The sequence below is a fragment of the Caretta caretta genome, chromosome 1, assembly GCF_965140235.1.
Source record: "Caretta caretta isolate rCarCar2 chromosome 1, rCarCar1.hap1, whole genome shotgun sequence".
Classification (NCBI taxonomy): Eukaryota; Metazoa; Chordata; order Testudines; family Cheloniidae; genus Caretta; species Caretta caretta.
Window position 1 is genome coordinate 61,199,965 of NC_134206.1, and position 26,080 is coordinate 61,226,044.

The window sequence follows — 26,080 nt, forward strand, 5'->3', positions numbered from 1 at the left end:
CACCTTCTCAAAATGTGTATGTGCAGATTTTATTTTATTAGTGTTCATGTTGTACATTAACTGATAGATATTTCTTGTGCTAAACTTCCTATCCCAGTGGCTCTCTGAACTAAAGATCATTGATGTGTGCTCCATCAATTTGAACTGATTTAAATATCACCGTCATCTTTAACCCTATTTGATAAGCCACTTTTGAAACAACCGCCTTACTACTGATCCAAGTATTATTTTTTCCTTTCTTGACAATTATATCCTGTGCACAACAGGAAAGTATGCAGAATCGAATGACCTTTTTTGATTTCTTACTCTGTAGGGGTTAAACACAAATACCACGTTTTGGGAATCAGACAGAATAAAAATACTTTCCCATCAAAAAGTCAGAACATAAACTAAAAATAATCAAACATGAGACCACAAAATAAAATAAATAAATAAAAACCCAAAAACAGAAATACTGAATCCAAACATTTAAAAAAAGATTCTAAGAAACGTTAAGGATTTACTATTCTTCCTTTCCTAGTAACTTTACATTTCTTATAAAATCTATGAATAATTTAAGTCTCTGATCATAGCAATCAATTTAAGTAATTTTTCAATTTTATGTGTTTCTCTATCTAGTCACCCTGAACAAACCTTTAAGAAATTAGCACACTAAAACTAAAAGTAAAATAGAAAAACTGAAAACGAGGATTTCTTTATTAGATGCAAAGCATTTCTCAAGTGTACCAGGCAGTCGAGTCCAACACTTACCAGCATTGCTGTTCTCAGATTTTTCTTCTGGCTGGCTTTCTGCAGAAAAAGAACAATAATGTTTCTTTGATCTTGGAGTATGATAAAAATTATTCTAAAGTATGTCTAAGAAGTGACTTGCAAAAATCCAAGAATATACAAGTGGATAAAAGGGATGAGAAATAGCACAAACACAGGAGTCATTTCCTTAGAGTTTATTAATATACTTTGAAAGAGGCAATTCCTCACAAAGAACAACAAAAGTCTCATTTGGAGTCCAAGCCTACAACAAACTCCATGCAGGAGCACCCCTAAGCTCCTGTTAATAGGGCTCCATCTGAGTCCAGGCAGCTGCCTATGTGGAGTCAGTGACAAGACTGGATTTAAATAATGAATAGAAAAGCTTCTACTTCACTAAGCCATGCTAGTCAAAACTCATTTTATTTTGTAGGTTTAGAAATACAGGTTGATCTGAAGAGAGATCTGCACTCATGCAGTTTGCAAGGAGTAGAAATGGGAAGATGACTGGATACAGTTAAACCAGGTTAAGTCTCTATAGTCTCAAAAAGAAAAGGAGTACTTGTGGCACCTTAGAGACTAACCAATTTATTTGAGCATAAGCTTTCGTGAGCTACAGCTCACTTCATCGGATGCAGTGAGAGGGGTGGGGGAGGGGATAAAACTATTTCCCCATGATTATTTCCCACCCCCCACTGCTCCTCGGATGTTCCTGTTAACAGCTGGAAATGGCCCACCTTGATTATCATTACAAAACGTTTTCCTCTCCCCCTCCTCCCCCCTTGCTGGTAATAGCTGGCTGTTACTCTGAAACCTGTCATCTTAAGTGATCACTCTCCTTACAGTGTGTATGATAACACCCATTTTTTCACGTTCTGTGTGCATCTAAATCTCCTCACTGTATTTTCCACTGAATGCATCTGATGAAGTGAGCTGTAGCTCACGAAAGCTTATGCTCAAATAAATTGGTTAGTCGCTAAGGTGCCACTAGTACTCCTTTTCTTTTTGCAGACTATATAGTAAAACTTGAGTTGGGCTTAGCGATACCTTAACCAATCATTTTACTGAAATTTAACTAACCAATCCGAACATATTGTAACATGATTATTTAACCCATTATATCCCACCACCTTAATTACTTTACACCCAGGAAAATTAATTATACAGCAGACAGAAACAATCACAGAACCAGACAGAGATTATACAAACAATGGGGAAATGGGGACTACAGTGATAGAACATGAGCTTTCGTGAGCTACAGCTCACTTCATCACTTCAGCTGTAGCTCACGAAAGCTCACGCTCAAATAAATTGGTTAGTCTCTAAGGTGCCACAAGTACTCCTTTTCTTTTTGCGAATACAGACTAATACGGCTGTTACTCTGAAACCAGTGATAGAACAAACACAGAAATGAGGATTTCACATCTCAGCTATTGATAAGTGAGTTTTTGCCAGACAGGATGCTATCAAACTAAGCTTCCTTTTACATCTTCTAGGCACTTCCCTTTCTCTGGAGGCGATAGACATTATCGGGACAGGATTGTATTCCTAACAGCCCAATAGCACCAACAGCAATTTCAATGTGACTAGTTTGGAATGTGAGGATCTGACCATTCGCTTCCCAGCTTATGGCTGCCTCTGTTGCTTAGCCAAAGGCCTTAACCTAAGAACAGGAACTCAGACTGTCACAGTAAGAGAAGGACCTTACGCTGGCAGACAGTGATTTTGATTCTCTCTTTTATACCTCCATAACTAGCTAAGTGATAAGAATACACCTAAATTCTTAGAGTATAGGCCTTTACAGACAGGCCTGAATATCTATATCCTAACATATGGTACTACCCAAACATTAAAGTAAACAGTATCCCAATTTGGTTGTACAGGTAATTTATTTCCAAAAAATTCTGTAAGCACAACAATGTATGAGCCTTACTGAAGTCTCAGTGGACAAACTAAGAGATAATCTATCCCTAACTAGGTTACAAAATAAGGGGAAAGTCATTATTAAGGTTATAAGAGTCATGATTTTTGGTTCACCTGTTGCAGAAACTTTTAAGTTGTGGTTTTAGTGCAGTGAAACATCAGCATGGAGACACTCACAAGACAACACTCCCATGAGGGTTAAGTCTCAGGCTTCCTCTTTACCTGTTTCCTGACAAGGAATGAAGACACGCCCCCTCTCCCCCAGGGAACCCCAGAAGGAGCACCAGCTCTGGTGCGCACTAAGCCATACAGCCTCCCTTCCACGGCAGTAAAGCAGAACAGAACACTGTGTCCCCTACCTGGCGCTGGAAGGCAAACATGATGGAGGGCAAACAGGCCAAATCTGAGTGAGTGGCTTTGTGACCTGGTGCACTGGGCCACAATGCCAGTCAAATTTACAGCAACTATAAAAAGTTGCAGTTTCTTCAACAAAATTATGGCCTGCAATTTTCTTAAAGCACTGATCATTAGAGAAAGAAAAGGAGGACTTGTGGCACCTTAGAGACTAACCAATTTATTTGAGCATAAGCATCCAATGAAGTGAGCTGTAGCTCACGAAAGCTTATGCTCAAATAAATGTGTTAGTCTCTAAGGTGCCACAAGTACTCCTTTTCTTTTTGCGAATACAGACTGACACGGCTGCTACTCTGAAACCTGTCATTAGAGAAAGTTATTTCACAATTCCAGAGTCTTTATACTACTAAAGTCTTCAAGTAAACTCTACCACAGGTCATTTCTCAGCATTTGAGCAATGTAAGGTTTGTTATTCAGCTAAGACTACTGCATAAAAAGGCAATACACTTAGGTAGTTCACATCGTTCTGAGAGGTTTTAGATCAGGGGTGGGCAAACTATGGCCCGTGGGACCCTCCTGCCAGGCCCCTGAGTTCCTGGCCCGGGAGGCTAGCCCCCAACCCCTCCCCTGCTGCTCCCCCTCCCCTGCAGCCTCAGCTCACTGTGCTGCTGGCGCAATGCTCCGGGCGGCAGCGCAGCTGCAGAGCCGTGGCCTGTCCTGGTGCTCTGGGCTGCGCCGTGGCGTGGCTGACTCCAGCCAGACGGCATGGCTGCCTGTCCCGGTGCTCTGTGCTGCGCCGCGGCTGACTCCAGCCAGACGGCATGGCTGCCTGTCCCGGTGCTCTGTGCTGCGCCGTGGCTGACTCCAGCCAGACGGCATGGCTGCCTGTCCCGGTGCTCTGGGCTGCGCCGTGGCGTGGCTGACTCCAGCCAGACGGCATGGCTGCCTGTCCCGGTGCTCTGGGCTGCGCCGTGGCGTGGCTGACTCCAGCCAGACGGCATGGCTGCCTGTCCCGGTGCTCTGGGCTGTGCCGTGGCGTGGCTGACTCCAGCCAGAAGGCATGGCTGCCTGTCCCGGTGCTCTGCGCTGCGCCGTGGCGTGGCTGACTCCAGCCAGACGGCATGGCTGCCTGTCCCGGTGCTCTGCGCTGCGCCGTGGCGTGGCTGACTCCAGCCAGACGGCATGGCTGCCTGTCCTGGTGCTCTGCGCTGCGCCGTGGCGTGGCTGACTCCAGCCAGACGGCATGGCTGCCTGTCCTGGTGCTCTGGGCTGCGCCGTGGCGTGGCTGACTCCAGCCAGACGGCATGGCTGCCTGTCCTGGTGCTCTGGGCTGCGCCGTGGCGTGGCTGACTCCAGCCAGACGGCATGGCTTCCTGTCCTGGTGCTCTGCGCTGCGCCGTGGCGTGGCTGACTCCAGCCAGACGGCATGGCTGCCTGTCCTGGTGCTCTGCGCTGCGCCGTGGCGTGGCTGACTCCAGCCAGACGGCATGGCTGCCTGTCCTGGTGCTCTGCGCTGCGCCGTGGCGTGGCTGACTCCAGCCAGACGGCATGGCTGCCTGTCCTGGTGCTCTGCGCTGCGCCGTGGCGTGGCTGACTCCAGCCAGACGGCATGGCTGCCTGTCCTGGTGCTCTGCGCTGCGCCGTGGCGTGGCTGACTCCAGCCAGACGGCATGGCTGCCTGTCCTGGTGCTCTGTGCCTCGCTGTGGCTGACTCCAGCCAGACGGCATGGCTTCCTGTCCTGGTGCTCTGCGCTGTGCCGTGGCGTGGCTGACTCCAGCCAGACGGCATGGCTGTCTGTCCTGGTGCTCTGCGCTGCGCCGTGGCGTGGCTGACTCCAGCCAGACGGCATGGCTGCCTGTCCTGGTGCTCTGCGCTGCGCCGTGGCTGACTCCAGCCAGACGGCATGGCTGCCTGTCCTGGTGCTCTGTGCTGCGCTGTGGCGTGGCTGACTCCAGCCAGATGGCATGGCTGCCTGTCCTGGTGCTCTGCGCTGCGCCGTGGCGTGGCTGACTCCAGCCAGACGGCATGGCTGCCTGTCCTGGTGCTCTGGGCTGCGCCGTGGCGTGGCTGACTCCAGCCAGACGGCATGGCTGCCTGTCCTGGTGCTCTGTGCTGCACCGTGGCTGACTCCAGCCAGACGGCATGGCTGCCTGTCCTGGTGCTCTGGGCGGCGCAGCTGTAACGCTGCCAGGCACTGGTGCTTCAGGGAGTGCGGTAAGGGGGCAGGGAGCGGGGGGGGGGGTTGGATAGAGGGCAGGGGAGTTCGGGGCAGTGGTTGGGGGTGGCGGTGTGGATAGGGGGCAGGGCTGTCAGAGGGTAGGAAACAGGGGGGTTGAATGGGGGCAGGGGTCCGGGGGGGGCAGTCAGGAAGGAGAGGAGGGGTTGGATGGGGCGACTGGGGGTAGTCAGGGGCAGGGGTTTCGGGGGTGGTCAGGGGACAGGGAGAAGGGGTGGCTGAATGGGGGCAGGGGTCCCGGGGCGGGGAGGGGAGTCAGGAATGAGAGGAGGGGTTGGATGGGGCAGGGGGGGCAGTCAGGGGCAGGGGTCCCGGGGCGGTCTGGGGACAGGGAGCTGGGGGGGGGGCGGATGGGGCAGGAGTCCTGGGGGGTGCCATTAGCAGGCGAAAGGCGGGGGGGGGGAGGGGGTGTCAGATAGGAGGCGGGGGCCGGGCCACGCCTGGTTGTTTGGGGAAGCACAGCCTCCCTTAACCAGCCCTCCGTACAATTTCGGAAACCCGATGTGGCCCTCAGGCCAAAAAGTTTGCCCACCCCTGTTTTAGATTCTAGATTAAGCAATCAAGTTCTACAAACGGGATGAGTGAGTTTGCTTTTACTTAGCCACAGAATATGCCCTTAACAGCAGATATAAAACTAGAATTCCGGTCTTAGAAAAAGTACCTCTTTCAGTACTAACTTCAGACAGACCTGGGAGGAAGTAGCTCTTCTGCCTAGTTACTAAGTATATTTTAATCACTGCAGATTTGTTCAGTCTCATTGATGTAGGAGTAAAAAATGCCAAATCCTATTGCCCAACGTTCTGGGAACCTCTCATACACCAAAGTAGCTATATAATCTTTAAAAAGTTACTGCAGTAAAGAAGTTGCCAACCCCATTCCCCACTCAGTGAATCAACCTTCACCACCTAACATTTATTTTGCACTTTATATCCTCAAAATGTCTTATTTGGACTTATACAAGAATTGAAAAGGTTGCCTATCCAAGGCTCAGGACATTCTAGTTAAAAAAACTAAAATGCAATGAAACAATAGCTTACCCCTGACAGTCAGCCACACTCGATCAGCTAATAAACATCTGTTAATCTTCACCACACCCATCGGGAAGGGTGAGCATACACCATCCCCATTTTACAGATGGAGAAGCTGAGGCAGAGAGATTTGGTGACTTGCCCAAAGTGAGTGAAGGCCTGGTGTCATCCAAAATGCAGTCTGTAAAGAAGTCAGTTGGAGTAGTATTTTTGGTTTTCTGATAATAGAATGCAACTTCTTTATGATCTTTGCAAATATTTTGTAATCTGCATTTACGAGATAGATCTAAAAGGCTACTGTTGCTTCTACTTCTTTTAATCATTTGGCTGTCAATGGGTTTTCTCCTCCTGCTGCTACAGCTCCACAGACAGTCAGTAAAAAACTCAAGTACATAAAGTAACAAAAAGGTATTAAATGAGACCTCAGAGGTATCTTGGACAACAGAATGTGTGGCTAAGTGCTAGAATCACAAGAGTACAGACAGCTGGAAAGGGTGGCATGAGCAGGAAGGATATAATTTTATGGCGCTCTATCTTTCTCTTTTTTACAACTTTTTGTTTTATTTTTCAGAAATTTCATATTTCATTTTATCCTGGGTGGAAGACGTGGGGAGTGTCCTGCCCTCCGAGGGGGTTAGACAGGTACCAAGAAAAACAGCAGCTTTCAATAATGCGGCAGAAGTTATTTTGTTTAGCAACAACAATTGAACTGAAAAATCACAGACCATCATTTAGCTTAACTGTGGTTTGAAATAATAACACAAGATGCTAAAAATCTTGAAAACTGAGGAATTTATAGAAAACAAAAAAAAGTAATTACAGTCATGTTAGCAGCATTACTTTAATGAAGGAGGGGAGAAACATTTTTTCTAGGACTGTAATCACTTTCTATAAGTAAATCTTTTCTCCAAAATTCTTAAAATGGTTGGTACGTCTGAGGTTTCAAAGATGTCAACTGGTCACAACAAACCCAAAGTACAAACTGTGAATATTAATTCTGGTTGGTACAAAATTGCATGTGAAGAATCTAATACTGCAGTAGCAGCTCTGCATACCAGCTCAGAAAGGGCTTTCCACGTGGGAATTAGCATGGAAAAAGAGACAAAGTCAGTTGTGGAAAAAGAAAATTAAGTCGTTGTGAGGGTGGAGAGACATTGAGTGCGACATATTAAGAGACACGGCCAGATGAAGAGGGAGGGACAGAATTACCTAGAGCTTTGAATGCAATCACAAAAAGCTTGAATTTGATGCACTGGAAAGTCTCTAAGAGAGGAGTATCAGTCAGAAAAAACTGGCATGAATGATATTAGCAGCTGCATTTTTGTTAAGGACTGGAGATCATGATAATACACATAATCAATCCATCGAACACTGAATGGCTCTTGGAGATAAATAGATAATATAGTTATTTTCTGTGCTGTTTATGTTGGAATTCTCTGTACTATGACTGTTCAATAGAAACAATTTCTTACATAAGATTAGAAGGTAGAAATTACCTAGGTGTTCAGAAACCACACTAAGCCATATAAGAACCTAGACAACCAAATTCTTAAAACTAAAGCTATTTCCTAGATTTTTCCACCCACTTTTAAAAAGAAACATTAACACCACATTTTATAACTCAATGTGGCAGCTTGATCTACAAATATTTCAGACATATAGTAAGTTTAGAGTAAAAAAAAAGCAGCATTTTACTTGCATCTAGGAACAGGTCATTAGAAAGAGAAAGTCCAGGATCTATGGAGCCAAACCTCAAAATTCCATGTAAATGGGACCAACTCCACGCAATTTACTGGAATTATCCACCTTGTACTAGGTTTGAATTGGTCCATAGTGTAAAATCTACACATATCCCATATGTTGGGCCTGATCCCGCTGTTCTGAATCACACAAGTAGCACATTTTTCCAAGCAGTTCTACCCAAGATCTAACATAGTAAGAAAAGCACTTTTCATCATCCATAAATCAAATATTTGAAAGTAATGTTAAAATTTAGAGTCAGCATTTCTGAGCTACCTGCTGTCACAAAATGATGTAAGGGGCTACTAAAATAGGATGGGAACTGATTTATACTCACATTCAGAAAAGAAAGTGTACTGCTAAATATTTAACACAATCACCTTTTAATTTTTGATCCAGGATTGAAACTGTCAAATAATGCTGCTTTCTAGCCCCATGGTGGCTGTCAGTAGAAAGCTCAGAAATGACAATTTTAATCAAACATGTCCAATCTAAGAGAGAAAACTTACCCATATATTAAAAAAAACAAAAACACACTAATTTTGCTCAGTGTAGCATATTGGAATGCAAACACCTCCAAAAACATCCCCCCACACCTTCCCCTCCCCACCCCACCCCCCCAAAAAAAATTACAACTATGATAACTGATGACAAAGATAAGACAAAATGACTGGAAACACAAATAGCATTGTTGCATAGCAACTAGTGATGTACATATGGTGATGTTTATGGAACAGGATATAGTTCATATTTATTGCAAAAATAAGACCAAAAATCAGCCTAGACAGCAAGCAGCAAGAGAAACAATTGTGTTTTGGGTTCCCTGTGCAACAATCATAGAAACCACACCTTCCAGTTACACAGGTTTCGTAAACTGATCTTCAGGAACATTACCCAGGCATTAGTGTTTTACCGAGCAGTAGGATACATACACTAGTATCCTTACCAAAAAAGGCTGCATAAGCCAAACCAGCCAAATAACATTTTTGAGAGGTATCAACCTACACTAAATAGATATTTAAATTGTTATTCTGTAGTTGAACAATACAGCAAATTATGTTGGTATTTTGTACCTGGTGTTTTGGAATGCAGTACAATGCTTCATATTGTTCAACACAATAGACAATATGTGCAAAACTAAACTGATTGGGACAGGGAAGGTCCCAGAAATGCATCAACACACAAAGCCTAATATGCTTTTTGGAAGCATACAGGTAGGATGGGCTAGATTTTTAAAGGTATTTCAGTGCCTCAAGATGCAGATAGGCACCTAATGGGATTTTCACAAGGATTTAGACACCTAACTTCCATTACATACAACTTATATGGATACATACGTATGATCAGTAAGCAGACTTACATATGGACACATTGTCTGAATCAAGAACCAAAGTGGGTTCACTTTTTTTCACCTTCCAGATTTTAACAGATTTTAAGTAACCATCTTTATCATGACAAGAACAAGAACTGGAAATCTCTTACAGCAGTCCGGGAGTTATGCAACATGATACTATGTGGAGGATCATCTATTATTCCTCAAGCTTGATCCCTTATCCCTTGATCCCTTGTTCAGAGAGGTCCACAGAGAAAGAACAAGGTGAAGTAGTGGCTGAAGTGCCTTAAATCTGTGTAGCAACCTCTCTCTGGCTACTGTTAAAAGTAGCAATGGCAGAATTCAGAGGCAGCTATATTCCATCCCTCCTTTCTCAGCCAGAAAGGATGGTCACTTTCCTGAGGTCCACAGGAAGAGGAGGGAGAAATAAGGAAATATCTTTGGGCTATGAACATACTCTAAAAGAAAGAGGAAGTACTGTAGATTTAATCAATTGGGTTTTTATAAGTTTTTTTGTTTCATTTTGTTTTAAAACTAGTACTGTGTTTAGGAAAGGTGTTGACTTGAAAGCACTGGAAAATGAAGTACTCCATTTATCTACAGAACAAATGCATTTCACCCACATTGTTTTACTAATGTCTCAACCCGGACTCAGAAGGAGCATTCAAATGGAAGAATGATCTCCATGCTAATTTTGTTTTTGGGTCACCTGCTCAGATTGGCACTTCTACCAGCATTCTTGTTAATTGTAGTGCAGTTTGTGACAGACACTTTAAAAACAAAAACGAACAGGAGTACTTGTGGCACCTTAGAGACTAACAAATTTATTTGCGCATAAGCCTTCGTGAGCTACAGCTCACTTCATCAGATGCATATTTTCCAAAAAAAAAAAAGGGGGGGGGAAGCTTCACCATTATGGCTGCCACCCTCACCACCTCCTGGGACATTGGGATCCATCATGACACCAATGGACATTTGTCATCCTAATCCTGAGAGATGTCCCGACCAAACCAGGCCAAGAGAGGGACTCAGATGACGTTTCTGCTTCCACTGGCTCCAGATGTATCCCAACCACCACCTGGGATGTGAGAAGTTCAGTGTGTCCCCTACCCCTTCCCATCTTTTCCTTTCCCACCTTACTACTTCTCTTTCCTATCCCTCTCCATTTTCCTTCTGGCTAATAAAAGTCTCACTTACCCAGCCAAAACTGTGTATTTTGCAACACTGCTTTAAGGCTGTGACCAAAGCTGCAATTAAAAGCAATGTCCTAACTGCCCAATGTTTATACAAGTTTGCCAGGTCTCCAAGTGGCTGATAAAACCATGTGCTTGTGCCTGTTTTTCTTCCCAGCAGTGAGACTGGAAATAAGAGTCATTCAATGACTTAATTCTTCTCTTCACTCATCACCCTGAACACTTGTTCCACTAGACTGTTTGTTCCTGATAAACACTGCAAATTCTACTCAGTGGAGCCATATGCCTTCAACAAACACTATGCAGTTATTAAAAAACCACCAAGTTGAGAGAGTAGTACTGTGTAAAAGTGTGAAAAGAACTCCAAGTAGCACTCTCTAGATTTCTATGATGGACAAATTATAGAAGCAGATTATCAATGCTGGTTTAGCCCTACAGTGAATCCCTAATATCCTCAGATAGCTTTGCTGAGGTTTAACTATACACAATCTAATCCACCAAACAGGTACAGAGTGCAGCATATTCTCTGTACAGATTTCCATAGGCTACCAGCATTATACACAATTTTATAAATATTGTAGCTCTATCCATATAAAAACCTAAAGCCCAGGGACTAGTGTCTACACTAGAAACACTACAGCAGCAGCTCTGCCACAACAGTGTAGACATGTACTACAGCAACGGAAAACGTTCTTCCATCACTGTAGTAAAATCCACCTCTCCGAGATGCCTTAATTCGGTTGACGGAAGAATTTTTCTGTCACCCCAGCAGCGTCTACACTGGAGCTTACGTTGGCTTAATTACATCACACAGGGTGTGACATTTTTCATAATCCTGAGCTATGAAGTTAAGTCAACCTAACTTGGTAGCATAGACCAGCCCTGAAACAAACTGCATATTCTTCCTTAGGATTTCTCCAATGGTTTATGAGTGCAAGTCCAAATCAGTTAATTATCTAGATATACTTGATTCCCCAAAGTCTGAGCCAATGCTGCCGATTACTCATTGCATACTTTTAGGGCTGTAGGAAAGCCAAGGGCAAAATTTTATAATGGTAGTGAGTTCAGAAGCAAATTTTTGGTGAGCCAGCCTAAAAACAATGGGAAAATAAGTATATTTTAAGAGGAGACACATTAATTAGTTTTTCCAAGGAAAGGAATAGCAGAAGCCAAAGAAAGCTTGAATTCTAGTTAACTGTAAGAAATAGTCTTTCCAAACCTTTGTATGGCAAACTGGCTACATTTTACAATTCACATTAATGAATAAAACAAGTATTTATATCAATGGATCTCAAAAGTGGCGAAGTTATACTTAAATGTTAGTTCAACCCACTCAATATATAAGGTCTGAATACTCCAACTCTGTCCAGCCAGCTTTAATATTTCTTTACTCAATTACTTGATATGAACAGATTAGCATCCCCCAAATTATTTGTCAGTATAAGAACAAAAGATGACCTTATAACTGTGTATAATCTCTAGCATGCACTCCTGAAGATTAAACAAATTAAGAGAACAAATCTTAAGCACCTCATTTCTTCTCCAATTGAAGAAATGGGCACAGAGGATTGATGTACTAGCTTATTTTTCCTTTAAAAAATAAAAACAAGACACTTCTGATGAAGTGGATATAAAGATGGCGCAGTTACAAAATTAATGGAAATTACCTAAAGATGCCAGAGGACGTATGTCTACATTACTCAATGTGAAAGAACTGGCGATCTCTTGTCAAGAGAGACCCAGAACAGGAGTACCATGGAAGGGCTGTTTTAAATCTAGATTGAGGTCAGCTAGCACAACTGTTTCTGGAAGCTGACATAACGCTCATTCATAGTTTGTATACCTGGCACCAACTAGTGCTATCAGTCCCCAGTTTTCATAAGCATCGTATTTTACCAAAGGTACTTGATTTTTAAACTTAATAAAATAAAATTAAAGTACAACAAAAAAAAGCATGGTAGGAATGTAGGCCCACATTAGATATGGATGAACCCTGGCTTTAAAATGAGTTGGGATTAATAGCGGGAATTGAGCAATAGACTCACGGCATGCAACCAAAGAAGTCATGAGAAAGAAGAGCTGTTGTGTTAAACTTGTAATGAGCCTTCAAAATAGCTGAAGTAACAGAAATAAATATGGTTAACTGGGTACCAGGTCCAGTAAATAATTGGATGTATAAGAAACTCCTTCATCTGGCCTTAGCTAGGGTCTAATAATTGGCAACGACACCACTTGTTTGTTAAAGGGTATAAAAAAGTAAACTCATAAAAGGGTTAATACTTGCTGCCCAAGTCAGAGCTGACCAATATGGATTTAAGGACCCCTGCATTTTCCCCATTTGTAAGTATCTTAATCAAATACTTATAAGTGTTTTGTTACTGTTTGGCGGTAGTAAATTGCTTATTATTTAGGCGTGTTTAGCGCAACTGTGTAAATACCATACAGCCTTTGGGTTTAATAAAGGAATTTATGGTTAAATTGGTGCAATGGTAATACCCTACATAAGTAACAGTAATTCCAATAAGCACATTTTTGGCTTAAGTGTATATCATCACACAACTTATTATAAGCATGTAACAAAAAATCCACACATGAGAATTCAATGGTCTGGGCTTAGCAAGAGGCACAAATCAGGGTTGTTTATGAATGCTCACATAATTCACCCATTTGTTGCCTCTTAAACTAAGTTTGTATAAGCTCACTGGGGCAGGGGATATCTTCCTATAAATCTACACAGTGCCTCTGACAACTGGGTTCTCACTTGCAGGCTCTAACATAATGCATATCCGTATACAAGCCTATCACATATTTTTTATGTTATTTCTTCACTAAGCAGTGTTAGTCAGACAGACATGCTGTTAGGTCCCACTGAAGTCAATAGAAGCATGATCAGGGCTTGTATCATTAAAATCCTTTTGAACACAGACAAACCTTAAAACAGACAAAAATGACTACTGTGAAGGGTACATCTACACTGCAGATCGGGGTGTGATTTGCAACTCTCGTAGACATACCAGTGCTGGCTTTAATCTAGCTAGCTTGCTAAAAATAGTAGCAAGGAAGAGGTAATGTGGACTTCTGCTTGGGCTGCTCAAGCCCACCTAACCCCGTAGGTACATATTCACTTGAGCCACCCATGCCACTGCGCTTTCACTGCTATTTTTTATAAGCTAGCTAAATTAAAGCTAGTGTGAGTAGTCTATACAAATTGCAAATCAGATCCCTGGTCCCAGTGTAGACATATTCCACAACTGCAGCAATGCCCAAAAAGTCACAGTTGTGAAAAAGGCTAATATGATTCTGGATTAATGGGAGTGTCAAATGTAAGATATGGGAGGCGACTGTCCCATTCAATCTGGCACTGGTGAGGCCTCAGCTGGAGTACTGTATCTAGTTTTGGGTGCCAAATCATAACATGTGGACAAACTGGGGAGAGTTAAAAAGAGAACAACAAAAATATAAAAGGTTTAGAAAATCTGACCTATAGGGAAAGATTTTTAAAAAAAAACAAACACACAACTGAGCATGTTTAGTCTTGAGAAAAGAATAACATCTTGATGAGGGGTCCTGATGACAGTCTTCAAATACTTTCGGGGTTGTTATAAAGAGGACAGTGATCAAATGTTCTCCATGTCCAGTGAAGACTGGACAACTAATGGGCTTAATCTGCAGCAAGGGAGATTTAGGTTAGATATTAGGAAATGCTTTCTAACTATAAGGGTAGTTAACCACTGAACTAGACTGCTAAGGGAGTGGAATCTCCATTACTGGACATTTTAAAGAAAAGGTTGGACAAGGTCCTGCCTCAGCACAAGGGACTGGATATGATGACTTCTTGAGGTCCCTTTCAGTCCTACATTCCTATGATTCTATGAAATACACTAGCTACTTTCCAAACACAGAGGAAATAGAGTTCCCTGCTCCAAAGAGCATCCACCACTCTAAGAAGACAATGAAAGGAAGTGTGTGGAGGGGGGAAACAATACCCAAGCAAACTAATCTGGCTGATGACAGGTACCTCTTGCTACTTACATTTGTTTTCAAATTAAACAAGGCAATAAACTCCTTACCCCTTACCCTCTTTTCCTCCCTCCACAATTCAATCCACATCTTTTGTCATGGTAATTTCTAGATTCAGCTCCAGTGTCTGTAGGCCACTCTCTTCAAATAAATTAGCAGTTCATACATAAGATAAATAATGAAATAGGCATTGTGGGAAAAGTAGGTCTTCAGGAAGGATTTAAATGAGACATTAGTGACTTTACAAACCAACCCAGAAAACTGCATTGCATGCATAGAGAGTGCCATGGAAGAAGCACAGACTGTTGTTGGGTAAATGGACAAATTGTGTATCAACACATCACAGGGGGGTGGGGAGGTGGGTTCATGTCATGAGAGATGGGTCAAGGCTATTTAGGGCTTCGAAGGCTATTGCAAGAAGCTTGAGCTTGATGTGGTATAGAAGACAGAGGGATTCCCATATAGATTCTGACCACATCACCTGACGAGCATCAAAGATGATCCTATTGGTGGTTGCATATATAGACCGAAGTGGAATGATGTGTCACACTGCTTCTTTCAGTGAACTACTCATATGAGTAGAGTTACACAGGCTAAGACTTTACAGAATCAGGATGTAACTAAGTTTCACATAAATGATTTTCATGGATTCAGTTCATACAGCATACACAGATGAATACACAATCAAAAGACGCTAGCTTGGGTTGTAGAAAAAAAAATGTAATTTTAAAGTTAGCCATACATGAATACACAATGCAGCCAGCTTACTCAGAATATTGCTAGAGTGCGTTTTAAGAAAAGTCACACAAGATATTCTTTGCATCATACACAAAGAATTTTCAAAGGCTTGTAATTTGGTTAAATCAAAACTAACTTTTCCAGCAGAACACCCATAGGTGCACTGTCAATGGTAGCTATTTCCATGCCAAATTTCAGTTTAATATCCCACGCCATTTTGATACTACAATTGTACAAGAGAGGGTTGCAAGGGTTCTCTTTTACTTTTCCAGTAACAAGGATTTCCTCCCCCCCACTTATAAGCAAAAATAGTTGAATCTTATTTTGGGACGTTTAAACAAATATTCATCTTAAAGTACAGACCAAACTTGAAAAATTACAGCAAGTTGTAAGAGACTGAAAAACAGGGGGTCAGAACATTAACCATTTCACAACTTTAACTATACTGGTTGCTGCTGCTCTTAGTTTATTAATCAACTTGGCTCTTAAAATTGACGTTGAGGACTTCCCACTGCCCCTAAACAAAAAGGCATAGGGATATAGATTCCTTATCTTGTTTGCAGAACTTTTTTCCCTTAAAGAACAAGTATGAAATGGAATAACTTTTTCATACTCAGAAACAATGCATGGTAGAGCAATTATGATGTAAGTACTTAGGGGTGATCACATCAGAAAAAAAATATCAGTGTTGACAACTGAATGAAACAAAAAATTTCACCTACTGAATAAATGAATTTAGTTTCCAATTTACAGAAAACTAAACCATTCTACCAACCTTTCTGTATACATTGTAAATCAGTTTTCTGCGTACCATGCTGTCTTTGCTAACCGAAGCACAATTCCTCTAGCAATTGATTTTGAGGTTATCGAATTACATTTTCCATTATGTTGACTTAGCATACTAATCACCGAATGGATATTAAAGGAACCCACCCAGTCTGCTGCTAACTATACACTTTATACTAACTTAGACTGTAAAACTTAGAATATTTAGCAATTCAGTGGACTTCCCTTCTTTCAAAAGGGCATAACCCATTCTGAGAGATCAGAATTGTGTATTTATGGCAAGCAGTGCTTCATAAGAAGTAAAGCTGATGATCATTTATTTTATCGTGAAAGACTCCTCAGATTTAGCTAAAACATTAATGCCAAGTTCTGGTCTGGCTTACACTTCAAGATTGCACAAGACGTAAATCAGGGGAGAAAGTGGCTCAAAAAGCCTTTCTACACATTCTTCTCCATTAAAAATGAGAATCAGTATTATCCCCAGGTATTTTTTTCTTACCCCACCTTATTGTCTAATCTATCTGACGTTCTCTAGGATACGCCTAGTCAGATAGCAGATGGAAAGTGTAATAGGAATCACTCTCATATAATTACCCACTCTAATGCGGAAATTTAAATTTTTCCATTTCATTGCCTTATGATAGATACAATGCAATCATAAATGTGTGCCTTACAGGGACATGTTGTATCACCATCAGTTCATAGCAATAAGTAGGTCTGTCCCTTACCCTTTTTTAAAAAACAAAACAGTATCTCAGAGACTTGTGAACGATCCCATATTTTTATGATGTCAAATCTGAAGCCTAATTATTAAACTTCAAATGTCACTGTTAACTATTCCATTGTTGAGCATTCATATTCAGGGAATGTGTTTATCCACTCTAAGATATAGTGACAGATATTTGGGCAAGATGCAACAGGGACAGCTGGTTCCTGGCCAGCCTTGCAGGAGTCGAAAACGAAGAATTCAAACCATCCAAAAATCCAGCGTATCCAAATGTACTCCTCTGACCCTGCCCAAAAAGGGGAGGGAAAGCATCATAAACTTTATTTGCCTGATGGGGACTCCCAAACATTCCAAGATGCCTTAGTATCTTATACTAAGCTTTCAAGGCATCCAATCTCTCTTTTCCCCCGCCTTATTTTCTATGATGCTGCCATACATTTACAGTATATAAATCTGCAGCACACAAAGTTTGGGGACTACATAACATTAATTTAGTATCAGAACAGCCAACCAGCAAAGGGAAAATATACTGACTATTCCACAAGAGGAAGGAGAGCAGTGAAAGGGAGGGCATATCATAATTTTGATGTTTCCATCATATAATTTAGGCCTAACATGCTCATAGAACGTGGTATCCTGAAAATGTCCCACACTTACCATGTATTGCTACTGTAATATCAGTGACCTACACATAATGTAGGTCAAGGAATTTGAATCCAATAGACAAAAATACAGTTATTTTTCCTGCGTGCCAAATACCACACTACTATTACACTTTCTGACAAAGTAAACAACTGGAAAGTTCGATGAATAACCGTTAATATTCACTGGTCAACAAGACACTATATCAAGACTGATAGAAAAAAATGAACATAATTCAAAATTGATTTTCATCACACTGTAGCTAGATTCCTGACAAATCTATCCTTTCCTCCAAAAGAAGTGTTGAACAAAGCAGCAGTTTTCTGCTGGGTCATCCTATCAGAAGCACAAGTTGTGATGAAACCCAAAGGTTTTGTACTGTACTCCATTCTTCCTCTCTGAGCTGTTCAGCAGGCTGGTATTGGAATGTACAATACAATCCTTTCTGGAGACATTTCAGGCTCTTACTCAATTAAAAGAAGAAAAATAGTCAACTAGAATGAAGTGTTATGTGCATGCATGTGACCATAAAACAAAGCTGAAAGGTCTTTATTTTAGATCCGTCAGTTTGATGGTGTCCTTTTAACCAACTATCATGCTGAGATTATGAATCTACGCAAACATGCATGACAGGAATTATATTAACAAATAATTTTCATTCTAACTTACCTGCTGAGCTTTCTGTAAACACTGTTAACGTCTGTCCTCCCACACTTTGCAAAAGAAATGGATGTTCTCTGGGTGCACTGACTGAAGCAGGTTTTCCTCCAATATCACTGATACTTGCAAGATCTTCATTCAAAGTAAATGATACCTAACACCCACAATGAACATAATATTAGTACATAGACCTTTTAACTACATAGATTTTAGAGCTTAGGAAACAGGAAACGAAAGAAAAATGAAATAGTACAATACAATTTTGAATTGTTCAAATATACATCGGGGATCTAATTTTTAATATACTAATCTTCTGAAATATTTTATTCAACATTTTCACATAGGATTATTTATACAATTTACTCAACAGATTTTTATTATCTCCTCTTGATGTCAGAGAACAATTAATTGCATTTCATTATTTTTAAAAATGTTTGAGAACCTAAGATAGTTATACCTTTCAATGTAGATATTTTAAACGTTTCACACAGCTACCTTCACTTTTGAGAAAGTGTCAGCAGCATATATTACAGCCAGCTATGAGCCTGAACAAATCCCAAAGACAACTGGAGTCTCTCCACGTATTCCAATGAGAGTTAAATCAGACTTTAAGATGGTATATTCAGCTTTTCCCCACTGCTGAATTTTTGTTAAGTCTCTTCCAATTCAATGTGTTGGTTGGCTCTGGGGTTTACTGAATCATGCTGCTACCTTCCCATCTAACATGAAAGGTAAAATACCTGGTAAAGCTATTATTCATTCAATTGCTAATAAAAGAAATTAATCAACTGCCTTTGCAGATGAAAAGACTGCAAAAAGACTCAAATTCCCTAATACTTTATATTTAACAAAACTAATGAATTAATACCAAATATGATATGGTATATTTCTGAACTCTTACTCCTTTGTTTCCAACTTTTTCTGCTTAATATTAATACCTAGCTCTTATATAGCACTTCTCATCAGTAGATCTCAAAGCGCTTTACAAAGGATATTAGCATCATTATCCTCATTTTACAAATGGGGAAACTGAGGCATGAAGCGATACGTGGCTTGCCCAAGGTCACGCCGTAGGCCAGTGACAGAGCCAATCCCCCAGATCTCCCAACTCCCAGTCCAGTGCTCTATTACAAGTACTATAAGAGAAATGTACACTACTTTAAGCAACACTAAAGTTCAAAATATAACACATTGATAGCCTTTGGATTTGGTAATTACTTACTTCTGTTCTTCCTTGATTTCTGTAAAAGAAAATATATAATATTTTAGTTTCCATAATCTAATTTCACAGGTTTGGCTCCTCTGATAACAGCAGCAACCTCAAATTCTAGCTTTGTTACTGTCTTCACTCCTGAGCTACCCAAGGACAAATGGGAAAATCAGCAGGAGCAAATAGAAGCAACACAATAGCATATAAATAAATTGATGGAGATTCTTTATTTAGATGGGCCTATTGCCGATGTCTATGAAATCAGAAATGGGGTTCTAAAATATATCCACACACACCAGTATAATATTTTGTATTCATATTGTTTAGAATATACAATGATAATCACTAGGCAGCTATATTTCAAGCTTATTAATTTCATAGAAATAAACCCAACTTGTACTTTCAATAAATATTATGCAATATAAGTAGTACTTCACTGCAATACACTACTGTACACTAAACATAACTTTTTCTACTTCTGTAATAATTCTAAGAAATCCTACCAAAAAAAAGTATGGTGAACTACTTACTTGGCAATCCTCAGCTTCCCTACTTCACCCCTTCCTGAAGCTTTAGTCCATTGTTGTGACAAGTACTTGGGGACCTAAAAAAAAAGAAAGAAAGAAAGAAAGAAAGAAAGAAAGAAAGAAAGAAAGAAAGAAAGAAAGAAAGAAAGAAAGAAAGAAAAAGAAATTCAGGTAACTATGCAACAGATACTTATATCCAAGATTTTATTATTGTTTTTTTTTTAATTTAAAAAAATAACATCTTTTTTGTATTGCTTTCTTTACAACAATCAAAATATTAATCTCCAGTGTATTTCTTTGCTAGGGAAGGCAAACAGAAGAAGTCAGCACCAAAAACTGATCATATTTAAACTTTCCAAAACCTACCAAGCATAGCCTAAGATGTATGACTTAAATGAAAGTAAAAGAGGTGATTACATATTGCAGCCTTAACACTTAACAGGACATCTGACTGACTTGTGGAACAAAAAAGGAAGTCACGTTTTACTAACCCCAAAGCCATACACTAAAAAAGCGTTGATGTACAATGTTCTTTTTATGCTCTTCTTTTGACACTCACAATGCATCAGAAACTCCAGCAAATCCACTTTTATTTTTAGTTTTGTAGCAATCACTTTCTAGGGTTTTACTAGTACAGTAAAGTCATTCCATATTTGCATTTATAGCCACTGTTGAAAGTATATACAACTAAAGGACTGCCTACTTTGTTGCTTATGTAGGAAGAGCTGCACACCCAATGAGAGAGAGAAGCACCCAACACAATGGGATCCTGATCCATGACTATGGCTCGTAGGTGCTATGGAATACAAATATTAAATAATAATATTAAGCCACAACCTGTGATGTATAGGCAGTATCAGGGGGCATCAGTAAGATTTATCTGCCTGCAGCACCAATCAGGCACTTGGTGAGCCTGATTTTCCCTCACTTATACCGGCAGAAATCAAGCTTTTCCAGATTAACATTTTCACCAACCTCAACAGGGTTCTGCCTATTGCTGTTCAGAACATTCTCTGAAATTTTGGAATTGATACAACATGTTCAAAAGTTGTCACGTTACACACAGAACAAAAAAAAGATGCCATTAAGTGTAGGGCCTCACTTCACCCAGCTAAATCTGTAGTTGTATAGTGGATGGGATTATGCAATCTACAGGAAGACAGGAAATGTTTTACACAATAAAACACCCACTATGGCAGATTTCTTTTAATTTTAGCAAGAACAATTAGGAGGATCAGTTTTCAAAAATCCTTTAACAATCCTGAATATAGTGTATGGAAACATTGCAATTTGTTTCTATAAACAAAAACAGAATTCAAATAATTTTAACTTGGATTTTGGAAAAGGGATTCCCCAGTTAAGGTCTGACCCGAGGCCACGAATGAACTCACAGCATCTGAACAAAACATATATAAAATACTTAAGATTCTAGAGACATGGTCTTTATTCTTGGCTGTGTAGGTAGGGATAATACTTTTCCCTCACAATTTGTAACATGACCATGTGGGAAAAGAGATGACATAAAGCAATACCATTTCAAAATAAAATACTCCCTAATTAGCACAACCTACTTTTCTATATTTTGCACTCTAAAACCTCACAGCCTTAGTTGTACTTACTTTTATTGCATATATTCCTAAAGCACCCACCACTGTAATATCTGGGCTATTATTGCCTATTAAGTTGTCTCTCTCTGGGATACTTTCTATATTAGCTCCACACATTCTAAAGGGAAACCAGGTTAGCCAGAACTGTTTTTCCAGCAAGTCTTTTCCCCAGAAATTAATTAACAATTTCAACATTGTTATGCCTGCTCTTCATTAGCCAGGGAAATCGTGTTGTGAACTGTTGTGGTAAAGCAGCACTACACAAAACATTCTATTGTTTAAAGAGAAGTCTTTTTTTTTTTTAATTAAATCCACCAAATGATCATATTATTGTAGCAAAACTGATTAAGTCCCATCTATGTTGTTATTCTTAACATGTTGGGGGACCTACTTACAAAAAGAAAAGGAGTACTTGTGGCACCTTAGAGACTAACCAATTTATCTGAGCATGAGCTTTCGTGAGCTGAGCTGTAGCTCACGAAAGCTCATGCTCAAATAAATTGGTTAGTCTCTAAGGTGCCACAAGTACTCCTTTTCTTTTTGCGAATACTGACTAACACGGCTGTTCCTCTGAAACCTACTTACAAAAGTTTGCCCTGGTTTAAAATTCCAGTTCAGACCTGAAGCAGGTCTGCTATCTCTCCTTCGGGTCTGAATTGGATTTTAAACCAGGACAGCAGGGGAAAACCATGCATAACCCTTTTACACTAGCAAACTTTATAGCTGTAATTCACAAGTGTTGCGGCAATGGTGTCCCTAACCTCTTTGTCAGACGGTGGAGATGATGGCAGGAGTGAGATCACTTGATCATTACCTGTTAGATCCACTCCCTCTGGGGCACCTGGCATTAGCCACTGTCGGTGGACAGAATGCTGGGCTGGATGGACCTTTGATCTGACCCAGTATGGCCATTCTTATGTTCTTATGTTAATGGTAAAAAATTTAACTTGGGCAGAATTTACATGTTTTTACCATTGTATCATCTAGCCTGTGATTACACAGTGGTAAAAATGCCCAACTAATTGTAGGTTTCAGAGTAGCAGCTGTGTTAGTCTGTATCCGCAAAAAGAAAAGGAGTACTTGTGGCACCTTAGAGACTAACCAATTTATTTGAACATAAGCTTTCGTGAGCTACAGCTCACTTTATCGGATGCATACAGCGGAAAAAACAGTAGGGAGATTTTATATACACAGAGAGCATGAAACAATGGGTGTTACCATACACACTGTAACAAGAGTGATCAAGTAAGGTGAGCTATTACCAGCAGGAGAGAAAAAAAACCTTTTGTAGTGATAGTCAAGGTGGGCCATTTCCAGCAGTTGACAAGAACTTGTGAGGAACTGGGGGACGGGGTGGGGGGTTTACTTTGTGTAATGACACATCCACTCCCAGTCTTTATTCAAGCCTAATGTAATCGTACAGACCTAAAAGTCGCAATAGAACAACAAACAACTTCAAAAACAGACTCCAGTGAGAGACTGATGAATTGGAATTAATTTGCAAACTGGACACCATTAAATTAGGCTTGAATAAAGACTGGGAGTGTATGTGTCATTACACAAAGTAAAACTATTTCCCCAGATTTATTTCCCCACCCCCCGTTCCTCACACGTTCTTGTCAACTGCTGGAAACGGCCCGCCTTGATCATCGCTACAAAAGGTTTTTTTTCCCCTCTCCTGCTGGTAATAGCTCACCTTAGCTGATCACTCTGGTTACAGTGTGTATGGTAACACACAGCCACTGAAGGGGCTGGAGTCTCGCAGCTCTCTGGGCACGGTGCTGGCAGAGCAGAGAGCAGCCGTGGGACCTGCCCGCCGAGGTCTCCGCAGCTCCAGGGAAACCAGACGAGCCCCTGCTTTCCTGCGGAGACCGTAGAGGCCGCCAAGGGGAGTGGGAAAGTCACTCCGCCCACCCCCCCAAAAGCCAGAGAACCAGGGAACTGCTGCCACCCCCCTCCCCCGCCCTTCATCCCGCTTCCTCGGGCCCCCCAGATGAATCTCTCCCCCGCTCCGCCCCGGCCCACGAGGATCCCCGCCCCCACATACCTTCCCCTCGCCGCCCCCACGGGGAACCCCGCCCCCGCCGCAGGGATTCCCGCCCCGGCGTAGTCTCGAGGCGAGCCCGGGTCTTGGCCCCGGGGAGGGAAGGAGCCGCCCCAGCCCGTGGCGGGGCCTCCCTCGCGGGGGGACAGGATGAGTCGCTAGCCGGGCCCGGGCGGCCTCTCACCTTCACCAGCCACATGCCCGTGTTCTGCTTGGCCCCGGTCAGGTCCAGCTCCCCCCGCTCACTCATGGCTGCCCGGGCCCGGGCGGGGGACGCGGACGGGGACGCAGGGACACGCCGAACGAGCTCGAGGCGCCCGCACCCACCACGGCGATTGCATCCACCCGGACAACAATCAGCAGCTCACCCGTCTACGGCGGCCCCAGGCTGCCAAACTTCCGCGGTAAAGCGGAGCGAGGAGAGCGTTCCTCGCCTCCCCCGGGAAAGGGCGAAGAGGGAAGCGCGTGGGCTCCCGCGCTGCGGGACCTGGTCCCTCGCGCTTCCTCTGGCAGGCGTAGGGGTGGGGCAGTAACAGGGGCTGAGCCAGGGGCCCTGTGGTGACTGACACCGCGCGGCGGCCGCGGCCGCCTGGGTGTTTCCCTCGCTGCGGGCCGCACCTGGAGCGGGGAGGCCCGGCGAGCGGCAGTAAGCCCTAGCGCCGGGTTTGACGCCACCCGAGCTGCCCGGGGAGGGAGGAGGTGAAAAGCAGGCACTGGCCTTGCCCCTGGCGGATTGAGTGAGAGGCCCCTGGACGAGTTGGGTTATAGACGGTGCTTAATTTGTAATGAAAGGGGTGCCAGGGCTGAAGCAATGGTTTACTTTCATAACTGATGTGGCCACCCAGCGGTGGTGGGATATGAAGTGCCACACCTAGAGGTGCCCGGGCACAAACTAAGCAAGGGTTATAGAAATGCCGAGGTAGCCATTCCAGCAGGAGGAAGTCAGATGCATGCCGTTTTAATCAATAATGGTTAACATCAGTTAGGGGGACCAGACAGCAAATGTGAAAAATGGGGACAGGAGATAGGGGGTAATAGGAGCCTATATAAGAAAAAGGCGCAAAAATCACGACTGTCCCTATAAAATCGGGACATCTGGTCACCCTTACGTCAATAGTGTAAAAGTCAGCTACTTCACATCATCCCCAGAACATGGGCAGGACTGTGGAAGCAGGCTCGAACTGTCAACTCAGATTTGGCCCAAAATTCACGTTAAAAGCAAGCTTTTACTAGAACACTTTGGTGACAGTTCCCCAAATTAAAGTAAAACCTCACTAGGTACACGTATATTTAAACAAAGAATCACCCACTGCTGTGTTTGAAACCCCAGCATTGCAACTCTAAAAGCCTGAAAGTGAAATGCAGGGCTTGTCTCCCTGGAAACTAGAACCCTAACAACTAAGTTATTTGTAATTCCCACTTTTAGTTATTTCGGTGCAAGTCTTTGTGTGGACACTCTTATTTGAACTCAGTGGGGAGGATATTTAGCATCTCGAAGTTCTGCAAGCGGCAGGATTTACAGACGATTGTTAATTGAGGCTTAGGGACTGAGGTGAAGTGATGAGCACAAGAAGGTAGGAAGAGCTCAGTGCCTTTCAACACCAGGCCCAGTGTGATTCATCAAAAAGCGAATGAATGGCAGAGTTGTGTCTAGCTCATGCCATATGCTCAGACTGCACCTGCCGCTACTTAAAAATGACATGGAATGAACGTCTTCAACTCAAGTGACATTTTCAATAATCTGGTGTCATGAGTCAATAGTTCTAATATACATTACTGACACTACCAAACAAATGTAAAAATTTAAAAAGAGGAATTAAATAGGCCAAGTGCACAAGTAACCAACATAACTGGCCAAATCATGATTGTTACCTAAATTGCCCTGTGAGAAATCATTGTTCTCATTTAAGGTGCTAAAAACAGTAGGGAAAAAAATCTGGCAATATCACCCGCTCAGAGCTGAAACTGACAAGGCAGAGATTTCCTTCCCAGCTATATGCTACAGGCAGCCTTTCCAGTCCTGTTTCCATGGAAACTACATTAAGGGCGGCAACAAAGTAAGAAGCATTTTCATTAATTCCTCATTTAAAATCCTAACCTTATGTTTGCCATTCCAGTGTTTCTTTCCATGGATGAAGAATCAGAAACCAGTCGGCAATAGCTGAGAGTTGGAGCTCTGTGTTTCCATTTCTGCTCCTGTTTATATGCAACAGATGTCAAATTGGGGAAATAAATTACAAGGTTTTAAATTACAGAACATTTGCTTCTGATTTTTTTCATCCCACCAAGTGGGATCAATAGATTGCACTGTAGCAAGCCTCTGAGAAGGACCTCCCTTTGTCACTTTCAGGTGCTGCCTGAAGTCTAAGGACTGGCAGTGCTGATTTATAAAATAAAAATAATCTACAGACATAAATGGCCTGATCCTGTACCGTTAAAATGAATAGGAGTTTTGTTGTGGACCACAAATTTATGTATGCTTCCCTCAGAACCAAGAGGATATCAGGGAAAATACGCTTATAGGAGTTAACACTGTCCAACCTGCACTATGTCAGCAGCCCCAT

At 42.1% G+C, this 26,080-nt stretch overlaps 1 protein-coding gene and 1 long non-coding RNA gene across 3 annotated transcripts in view; one reads left to right on the forward strand and one right to left on the reverse strand.

Moving 5' to 3' along the window:
• GTF2F2 (general transcription factor IIF subunit 2) overlaps window positions 1-23,831 on the reverse strand; it is a 131,805-nt gene extending 107,974 nt beyond the window's left edge. Inside the window, exons 1-5 of one of the 2 annotated variants that reach the window (XM_048850712.2) lie at window positions 23,701-23,831; window positions 19,869-19,942; window positions 19,351-19,369; window positions 18,138-18,282; window positions 751-789 (exon numbers count right to left, since the gene is read on the reverse strand). In XM_048850712.2, coding sequence (XP_048706669.1) covers window positions 751-789; window positions 18,138-18,282; window positions 19,351-19,369; window positions 19,869-19,942; window positions 23,701-23,766 — 343 coding nt within the window. In that variant the 5' untranslated portion in view covers window positions 23,767-23,831. The remainder of the gene's footprint in view (window positions 1-750; window positions 790-18,137; window positions 18,283-19,350; window positions 19,370-19,868; window positions 19,943-23,700) is intronic. The other variant, XM_048850723.2, reaches the window with a different exon arrangement.
• LOC142072148 (uncharacterized) lies at window positions 23,828-25,773 on the forward strand. The gene is made up of 2 exons (XR_012668483.1): window positions 23,828-23,920; window positions 25,634-25,773. It is a non-coding gene; the product is annotated as an uncharacterized LOC142072148 (long non-coding RNA).
• The last annotated feature ends 307 nt before the right edge of the window (window positions 25,774-26,080 follow it).